General features: G+C 45.0%; 1 protein-coding gene across 5 annotated transcripts in view; it reads left to right on the top strand.

The window, feature by feature from the left end:
• Positions 1-3,424: 3,424 nt before the first annotated feature.
• Positions 3,425-10,364, top strand: part of SPNS2 (SPNS lysolipid transporter 2, sphingosine-1-phosphate) — a 126,095-nt gene continuing 119,155 nt past the window's right edge. For all 5 annotated transcript variants that reach the window (XR_008972318.1, XM_057410726.1, XM_057410727.1 and 2 more), the window contains exon 1: positions 3,425-3,811. Coding sequence is in view for 4 of the 5 variants with exons in the window: in XM_057410726.1 (XP_057266709.1) it covers positions 3,517-3,811 (295 nt within the window). In the remaining variant the exon portion in view is untranslated. The remainder of the gene's footprint in view (positions 3,812-10,364) is intronic.

The following is a 10,364-nucleotide window of genomic DNA, read 5'->3' as shown; positions in this document are numbered from 1 at the left end:
TAAAATTTGATCAGGTTAAGACATATCTGGAGAACCTAAAATCTGGCGTTTGTGATCCTGTAGTATGGTGTCCTGTGGAGCTTGGTTTTCCTTAAGAGAGTGTGTGTCCCTGTGTTTGGGTCCTGATTTTGAACCAGATGGAGTGGTTGAGGCCACTTGGACAAGCCAGTGATGGCGTATGGGCTGAGGTGCCCATACCTGATGTGCCCAAGGCTATATTACTTCTCTGTGCTAAGGTTGTTGATTCTCTTATCCTTAGCTAATACCTGTTAGCTGGAACCTACAGATGGCCAGAGCTCATTCTGGAACAGAGAAAACATGCATAACCAGAAGCAGAAGGATGAGCTAAGTAACTTCAGACCTGCTTTTAATAGTATCTACACACCTTTTGGTAGTGTTCCAAGTGTGAGGGGGCTTCCTAGCTTTTAGACAGTACACAGTATCACTAGTACCTAGAAAGGTGCTCTCCATCTTCATCACCAGGGCTTTGAGAACACTGCAGTTCTGCAATCACCATTTCAAGATTAGGTTGGTGTTTTGCCCTTTCCTAGGGGCTATACTCCAGTCAATCTAGAGACTGAAGTGGGTGCATAAAACGTTGTGTGCTTGGTAAGTGGAGTAAGAACTCTTCTGTTCAGGGCAGGGACTTTAACCCCTCTAGCCTGACCTCCTGTATCATCCCATTACAGCCAGGTCTCTTATGGAGTGCACTAGCTCTTGTTTGAGTTCAATAATGCGCTTCCTAGAAAGGCAATCAGCTTGGATGCAAGGATGTAAAGGGATAGAGAACACATCCCTTCTTTAGCATTTTGATCTAGAGGATAATCACCCTGTAGCAAATGTGAACCAGATGATTCATTCTAATTCCAGCTCTCAGACATTGTTCTGGTTCTTGCTGCGCCTTTTCCCACTTGATTAGAGCTTAAAGAACTGTCGTTTTTCTCCCCATGATAGAACTTGCACGCTGTAATAAAACTGCCTCCCAACAACCTGTAACAGCAAAATCCAGCAATGTCTCTAAGCTAGAATCTGTTCCTTTTAAGAGCTAGTAACCAGTGATTTTAGCAGTTCAGTCATATGAATCATCCTGTCAGTAAAGGCAATTCCATCAAATTTTTTCCAGTTCCCTCTGTTTTTCCTTTACATAAATCTCATGACATGGATTCTGCTCTGCTTGTCTGCAAGTGAAGGTGTTAGGGTTGGCTGTAAGACCATGTAACTAACTGCCTAACCAACGCCTCTTTGTGCTGTGCCTGTAGATGTCTCTGAGCTCCAGCTCCTCTCTGTTAGAAGGAGGTTCTTGCAAGCCCCTTCAGCTTGGTCCTGCATTGCTCTGTGTTTGATGGCCATCAGAAGCCTGCCTGAAATTTGGAGCATATATGTTGACTTTTAATAGTAAATTGGTATTTGGGCTGGTTTCTCTTTTTCTGGGCATTTTCTGGATCTAGGGGATTTAAAGATGTTACTCCCCTGCTTTTTTAGGCAGTTATTTTAATGTGCTGTAAGCCACCTTGACTTCAGCATCAGCTGTGTTTGTGTGCTTGGTATTGGTTACAAATGAAATGAAATAAACGAAATTAAACTTCAGTTTCTTATGAAAATTGTACTTTCCTAATTGCTTTCAGGGGAACCATTTGATCCATAAAACTAAGGTCCTTAATTTTCTCTTACCTTATAATCTCATTAACATCTGAATGCTGTGCGCAAAGCCCAGGGGTAGCCCAAGCAGTGAAATAAAGAAGGTCAAATAGACTTTGGAGCAGACCATAGAAATCTGAGGGCTTCTGGATAGTTTGTCTGGTGTCTGTGTAACTCCTTGAACCTGTAGCTGTGTATAGTGCCTGACAGGTCTAAACTAAAGAATGTACCAGTTTTGCCCCCACTCCTGGGCAAGTTTTGTGGTCTTTGTGAAGTCATTTCACCCTTCCTTCATTTCCTCCTCCTTCCTTTCAATTCTATTCTTGTTTTGTTTTTCTTTTCCTTTTGGGCTATATAATATTCTGAGTGAGCACTGTCATTTGAGCACATTACATACCCCACTTGAATTCTGAGATCAGTGGCAATGTGAAGAAGTTTTGTTAGTATAACCTTTACCATACAGTCAGTCGCAGCTGAACTGCAGATGCTGGTATGGAGAAAAAAGTTGTCCCCTGGACTTCAACAAGTCAAACAGAACATTATCCTATGTTAATCCAGATACCTTTCTATTACTGAAACTAGCTCTAGAACATGAGTGCAGACCTATTGTCAACATAAAAACATCACCACTATTTGGGAGTGTCGTGTGTCATTAGAAATTGTGTTTGCTCCTTTCCTCAGCATTGTGCTGCTCCAGGAGCACCGAATCTTGCGCTGACACACCAGGAAGTGCCCCTTTCTCTGCAGCATCCCGGGGGTTCCTTCTGCAGTGTATCACCAGATTCCTGCATATCCCGGCTCTGGTGTCACCGGGTGGGAGCTGTGTGGGAAGGGTGTGCCAAAGGCAGGTATGCTGAGAGCACACAGACCGCATTGTGCTGTGGGCAGCTCTGGCTTCCCTGGAGGTAGGTGACAGGGGTTTTGTTTAATTGCATGTCCCGGAGACAAAGGCTTTAATAATGATTCAGTTTCGATCAACAAACAGAGAAATGTGAAATCGTAACCCCCTGCTCTTGGACAAGTGCATGTTAGCTCTCTAGCAGACATCTTATTTCTGGTTTTAGTTAGCTTTTGTAGTTTTACTACAGGTACGACAGGCTGGAGCCACTCTGGTTTTGAACCACTTTTATCTCTTTGAAGACTCGTCCTTTTGAAATGAAATTTCTCCTGGCCTTTCTTAGCTCAAAGGTGTAACTTTATAAGGGAGTGGGATGAAACTCTTTTCGGGGGGGGGGGGGGGGGGAACTTTGGAGCAATTTTACTCTCTTTGAAGATGCACGTTGCTCCTGAAGCTACTTTTGTGCAGCAGGGAAAAACCGTCTGGGGCCGAGCAGGCAGCCGCGCTGTTGGCAGCGCAGTGTGTCCTTCCCCTCCACCACGCCATCGCCATTCCCTGGGCAGCATCTGTGACCAGAGCCAGTTCTGACGATAGGCAAAATTGGGTTGATTTGTTCACAGAACCAGATCTGCGGGCGGGCTTGTGTGTGGACGGGGTGGAGCTGGCTGCTTGAGACCAGGCAGCGTTGGCTGTGCAGCTACCCACGCCGCTCTGCTACCGCTGTGTGCCACCCACCGCCGGCGCGCGGCGCTGCAGAAGAGGGAAGCAGAAAGGGAGCTGATGGCTCGGCCCCACACGCCGGAGGGGCCGAGCGGGTGCGACCCGAGCCGCCGCGCAGAGGTGATCCCCTCCCGCCTCGGGCGCCATCGGGGCGGAGCGCGCTCGGGCGCTGAGGCGAGGAGAGGCGGGGCGGGGCGAGCAGGCGGAGCGCTGCGCGGGTCCCGCCCCGCCCGGCAGCTGTCAGAGGCGGCGGCGGCGGCCGCGGGCTGCGGCGCTGGGAGCGCTCCGCCGGTCGCTCCGCGGTTGCCTTCCCGCAGCCCATGATGTGCCTGGAAAGCGACGGCTCCTCCGGCAGCAGCCCGGGCTGCGGCGGGCGGCTGAGAGCCGGTGACGAAGAGGAGGAGGAGGACGGCGAGCGGGGCTGCTGCGGCCGGGGCGCTGAGGGCGAGGTGCAGACCCTGTCGGGCAGGATGAACCCGCCGGCTACCGGCAAGCACCCCGAGCGTGCGGCCGCCCTCCACAAAGCGCCGAGTCTCGGCCGGGCCCGGGTGGCGGCCGCCGGCATCCTCAGCGTGGGCAACGTGCTCAACTACCTGGACCGGTACACGGTGGCAGGTGAGGGCAGCGCTCGGCGGGGCGTCCCGACCCGTGAGGGGGTGCGGGCCCCGCGACGGCGGGAGCCATCCCCCCGCCTCAGGGACAGTCTGTGTCCGGGCGCGGAGCCGCCGCCGCCGCCGGAGTGCGGGGGGCACAGCGGGCTGGATGGGCTCCGCTTGGAGCGAGTCGTAGGGACGCGGTGTGGCCGGCTGCGGCCGGTGCCCATTGTGCAGACCCTCCGGTATTGTTCTCCAGTTTGTGTGAATTTTATGTAAAATCAAAGGAGGTGGCCTTTGTTTGTCAGGGCTCGATGGCGGAGTTAAGTGTTCGGTGGGCTCCTCGGAAAGGAGTGATGCTGGCAGGCGCAGACGTTACTTTATGTGATTTTCTGGGTGATGGAGAAACGCTCCTGATCTCATTGACTGGTGTAAACGCTGTGGGTGACAGGTGCAGCCGTTGTCTCTGACTAGTCTGCAGTGAAACGGGGGGGATGCGATCGCTTGTGTTTCCATGGGTGAAAATCCCACTGAAGCAAACCACCTCTGCTTTGTGTCTGCTGAGTCCCTCCAGGCTGTCCTTCAGCGCTTGGCCAAGGAGGGTCCCTTCTCTGCAGAACTCCCGAGCTGCCCGGGAGTTTCTGCAGGGATGCAGGAGGCAGCTGCATTGCACTTCACAAGGCGCCTCTTTTCTTGAGGTAAACGCTTTAAAGCCCTGCGCTCCTTGACCAATATGTTTTCTCAGCTGTACCGTGTGAAAGGCACTATATGCCTGTGTGATTACTACTAGTAAGAAGCTTGACTCTGAAAGAAATGTGTGTTAGGACGTTTACTGTACAGTCCCTAGAGGGGACTCCTGATATATTCTTGTCAGGCAATAACAGGAGGGAAGATGATGATTACTGAACTTTTGCTAATTAGAAATGAAGTAGGCTTGTTGGTATTCATCTGCCTCATGTAATTATAATATAATACATATTCTGTGTTTGGCAATACTGATAATTTTATCTTCAGAGCTTATAAAGAGGGTTTGTGCATGTATAAATTTTGCTCTATGCATATACATATTTTAATCACTAGGAATCAACGTGGTGTTAAACAAATCAGATATTTGCTTATACTACATTGAAATAATATATGTTTGTAGGGCAGTAATAGAGTGCAAAGGACATAAATCACTGACATACACTGTTGTCAGAGTAAGTTGGCCAGGTTGGCTTTGTTTTGTCTGCGGTAGCGAGACAGGAAGGATTAGAACCAAAATTTAGCTGACACTGTTGTGGCTTTTTTTGTTGTTATTTTTTAGACAGGGCTTGTTCCTTCAGGAGATGTAAAGGCCAGTATTGAGAAGGATTGAATGCTCGACGGGCAGTCAGTGTGTTACAGGAGGAAGCTTGAAGATGCAACGTTGATCTGTTGTTATTGAAGGAAATTGTAGTTTGCTCCCTCGCCCACAAAAAAGAATCTCTCTATTAGAGAATTATACTGCAAAGCAGCATTTTTCTTTAATGCATGGAAAGTTTCCTTTCCAGGGAGCTATCCCACCCCTGTGCACTATCTTCTGCACCTATTTCCTCTAGTACTTTCAGTAAGACCTTTATCATTTGATTTTTTAATTTTTTTTTTTCCTGAAAGAAGGCTTGGGATGCTCTGGTGAAGGGAGGGAGAAGCAGCATCATTTCTGGGAAGGCTGGAAAGTGTCTGACCAAACAGGATAAAACCGCCTGCCTGCTAAGATGTAGTATTGCCAGTCCCAACTCTGGGATTGCCAGTGTATTTCTAGGATAAGCTCTGGTTTCACAGTGCTCAATAACTGCCCTGTGGAACTTATCTGTTAGCATGCAGCTTGATATCAAAGGTGTAAGATCTCAGCCGTCAGACTTCCCTCTGGGGACAGAATCAAGTTTTGCATGATCTTGTTGTCTTCTGTCTATTGGTATTTATTTCTCAAACTTGGTGTTTTATAAAGTGCTAATCCAAACCAAGAAATAATTTTAATCCAGTCTTAATAGAAGAGTTGTGATAATAAAAATGTTGTGTTTTGAGCTCAAAACTGCCTTTATAATGTCGTCTCTAAAAGCAATCTTTGCTTTTATATTTTGAGGCTTTGTGCATACCACATACTTATGTGACGAGCACTTCCATATGAATCAAGCTAGCACTTTGAATATTCAGCTCATGTCTCAAGACAGGTAATAATTAGTGAATACAATTCTTCAGACCTTCAAAGTACATTTCAAATACGAATTGTTGCAGCAACTCCAATAAGGGAGTTTAACACTACCCACGTTATGGCAGGGCAAGTAGCATTAGAAGTTATGATTTACCTAAGGCCAGTGAAGTGTTGTGAGAACCGGAATTCATTTTGGGTTTCAGCTCTGTTTGAAACAAGTGGTAGAGGAGCAGCAGCACCGATGAAAACTGGTCCCTGAGGATTTGTGTCTCTAGGGTGATCAATCCTATGGGTTCTCTGACGTCAAATAAGATCTGACCTCTGTCATTAACTTTTCTCTTCTTGTCTTTCAAGCGTCTTTCCTCTACCCAACCATTTTTTAGGTTGTTTGGAGCTTGGGGACTTCTTCCTGCCGTCAAATTTAGTCAAAAGCAGGTCAGTGGACTCAAAAGTGATGAGCAGGCAGCTGACAGATGGACATAAGCAAACAGAGCATCTAGTAGTATGGGCACAATACTACAAGTACAGCTTCCATCTCACTTGAAAACTTAGTTGCAATCATTTTGGTTTTCATGGTCAGAAATACAAGTATAAAAAGGGCAAGTATATATTTATGTATGTAAGTAGTATATGCAAGTAGACTTTTAGTATATATTTAGTCACTAGAAAAGAAAGCTCATACATGGAGTTTCTTTGTTGCAAGTATAATTCTGTGGGTATCTTCCACTATTTTCTAGCATAAGCACATGGAAGTCAGGTAACATGCATTCAGTCACACAGGAGATCATATGTAATAGAAAGAAGTAGGCTGACCTCTCCTATAGCACATCTTGCTCCTAAAAGTAAAAAGCAAATGCTTTTGCTAAAAGTAAACAGTAAGTGTGGCATATTTCAGTGTTTATACTCTGGATACAAAGACATTGTATGTAATGGGTTGGTTTGGGGTAATCTTTTCTCAGGTGCAAAACCCAAGGAAGTAGCTGCCAGTCTTACTTAGTTTTGATTTAAGGACTTCCCAGTATGGACTAAATGAGTTTAGGATGGGTTGTGCCTTTTGGTATCTGGGATATTCCATGATAGAACTGGAGTGCAGTTTCTGAGATACAGGACACACACACAGCTTCACGCATGACATACATTAACTTGCGGCTCTTTTGGGAACACAGTGATGAAACTGGGCCTCCACTGAGGACTGGCCTGCTTCTTATGGCTTAAAAATAAGTTTCTCCCAATACTTTAAAAGTTAAAAGCCTGCACAGGAGTAGTGGGTGTTTCAATATTGTCCTTATCTTCACGCAGAGCTGGAAATTCCCAGTGTGTATGAAGAATGTTGAAATATCTATTTTACTTTTTTGGGAGAAGCTGTCCCAAACAAAAAGTGGGAGTGCCTTTACTGTGGCTCTTCTAAAGAAAAGATTGAAAACTCTCTGCTGAACATTACCAACTTGAAGGGAAATGATCCTCTGCAATCTTCTTAATAGGTCTTTGATCATACTGAAAACAGTTGCCTGTGGAAAAAGCATTCTTTCAAGAGCTGTGATGTTTTTCTGCCGTTAAGAAAGCCAAGAGTAAGGAAAAGTAGCAGTAATGAAACCATCATACTTTGTAGATTACCTGTGAAACAACAGCAGCTCAGCCATCTGGTGATGCTGGGACATATCTTCTTCCTTAATGAAGTTTTGGGAAAAGTCATCTTACCTTCAGAAGCTTGGAATGTGGTTTCACAATTATGCCATGGATGACCTTTTACTATGCCTGCTGTTGACGATGGAAATAGTCTTGCTTCATCAGGGTGTCACCTCCACCTTCTAATTCAGACGCTACTTCCTGGCATTGCTGGAGTGCCTTTAATTTAATGGTAATGATTTAATTAAGCTGGAGGACTACCCAGCAAAGTAAGCGAGTCTTACTATGCCACTCCAGAAGGGGAAACAGAGTTGTGGAGTGTCGGCGATTTGCCTGTGGTAATATAGTTAGTGGCACAGTCCTGGCTGGTATTAGTTCATCCTTGAGGTTCTCTCCTCCTGTGATGCAGTCTGCCACAGGCTTTGCTCTGCTGTGTTTGTCCTGTAAATGTCTGTAACTTGGTAATAACCATATTTGTGTTAATTAGCCTCTCATTACAACACATAGTTGCAAATCAAATTCCATTCTTTGAAGATACATGCATGCAAATGATTATTGAAAGTTGAAAGTCTAGTTTAAAACTATGCAGTACAAGCTATAACTGAAGGGTTAGGAAAGGTTCAACACTAACTCTCCACTGCAAAGGTATTCAGGAGGTTATAAGCCAAAAATGCTTCATTATATTTGTGAGCTCACATTTGTGATAGTAATATATTGCCTCATAGCACATTTCATACTGAATTATCTTCATGCAGTCTGAGATTTCACGTATGTAATGGGAATAGGGAGAGTCTCATACCCCCATTGTAAAAAGATTATATTCAGTGCTTATAGTTTCAGGGAGGAAACCATTAAGTGGCAGTGCAAGCTCTGTATTATTTGTCTCCTGTTGAGCTAATCTCAGCCTAGGACTCAGCTGTGGAAGCAGTGTAATGCTGGAAAACATTAGAACAGAATATTGGCAGAACCTACTTGAGGCACCAGTGCCACTAGCTTATGTGTGTGAGGATCTGCAGTAGTACACAATGTTTTGCTTGGACAGTAGGTACCTGTTGCTGCCTCAGAACCCAAGAAGTCCTCCACTGTGAGCAGAAGCCTCATGCACTTCCAAAGCAGGTGACACAAAGCCCTTGGCAGCACAGTGACAAGGACTGTGTAGGAACATCTATTTCTCAAACATTGTGTTTTCCCTGTGTGATGGGCTCTATTGCACAGTCAGCTGCTTCCTGTTTGCCAGTTCTTATGCGAGTTGGCAGGATTTGTTCCAGAGTATTTTACATTTCAAGTGAATTCTTATTATGTTTAATCATAGTATTATTTCTTCCTTGTGATGTAGGTTTGCCAGATAGTAACTATCTTTGTTATTATGTGCAGATTTTCCTGTTTGACTCTGAGATCCTCTTTCATGCATGTTGATTAATTTTTTTCCCCAAAGCATCCAAGTCATCACAGTCAGTGAATGTGGCTTTTATTACATAGAGTTAAGAACCTCATGAATATTAAGTATGTTCTTAAGAATAATGTGATGATCTTACTAGTCCCTTCATCTCTGAGACTCAGAAGATATGTGGAAAAGCTTCCCTGGAATTCTGTAATCATTCCTTCAGGAGTTTTCAAATACAATTCAAAGCTGCAATAGGGTTAAATTCCATCAGTCAACTTGGTTTTAGTTGTTCCTATTTATTATACATGTATTCCTTATTGCTTATTTGCTATATATCAGAAACAAATAAACTGCTGATCAGGTAGCATGATGGGCTACTAAGTTCTATAGATGTTGTTAAAAGCTGGTGACTTTGCCTCTAATATGAAAGCCCATTGTTTGGGCTTTCAAGTGCTGAGGAACTTGTGATTGGAAGGTGCTAGAATGTGTTGGCCTGAATCAAATGCAGCTCATAAAGGTCTTGTGGTTCCTTGTAACTGTTAATCAAGGTTCACAGTACCTATTGAAGAGATTCAGTGGGAAGGTAGAGTTTTACCTTACAGATAAAAATTAGGAAATTTGGAAATCAGAACTCTGCTGGGTTCTTTGTTTGCATCAACATTGCTTTACATATATTATAGACCAAGATGTTATTGTGCAGCTCCTACTGAATCAGATGGTGCACTCACGGTACCTGGAATCCATGTGTATCAAGAGATATCAGAAAGCTGTAGGCCATGGATGTGAGAGCCTGAAGGAGACAAGAGACAGTATTGGTTAGTGTAATAGGCCCTAGGAGATCAGCAGATATAACTTACTTGGTTAGTCACTAGTGACTGAAGAATGAGGAGGGATTTGAGGGAAGACAGTGGTAGCTTTCAGCAAGTATTTGCAGACAGGATCTATCAAACATGATGGGCATCACAGGAGAAAGCAGGAAGATGTCTGTTGGAAGTGGATGATGGAGGATGACACCTTTCTGCTGGTTGAGAGAGCTTCGTGGAAACTGGCAGTGTGGATGTAGGCTGATGAGTGTTCTAGGAACAAATAATGTATGTTCAAAATGAGTCCTGCAGGGGACCTGTGAAGTGCCTAAGGGGCCATGGAAGTTGATAGGACTTGAACAAAATGGGCTTGGGCTCAGAGCCCAGACAGGTATAAGTGAGGTGAACAGCTCCTGGTGGTTTCCAGAGAAGTGTGGGTACAGAACATAGCATGGAGCTTTCTTGAAAATTGCCATTTTTGTGAACTGCTCTGAAATTCTTGGTCTGGAAGAAGCAAACCTGAGAGAGGCAAAGGGAATATAAAACCCCAAACAATATATACCCCACACCACCAAACCCTTAGGTCTGA

This window comes from Pezoporus wallicus, unplaced genomic scaffold (genome assembly GCF_028554395.1).
Source record: "Pezoporus wallicus isolate ANWC-B61680 ecotype Strahan unplaced genomic scaffold, APGP_CSIRO_Pwel_v1 contig_8705, whole genome shotgun sequence".
Classification (NCBI taxonomy): Eukaryota; Metazoa; Chordata; class Aves; order Psittaciformes; family Psittacidae; genus Pezoporus; species Pezoporus wallicus.
Note: the sequence above shows the minus strand (reverse complement) of the source record. Positions and strands in the feature narration are given on the sequence as shown.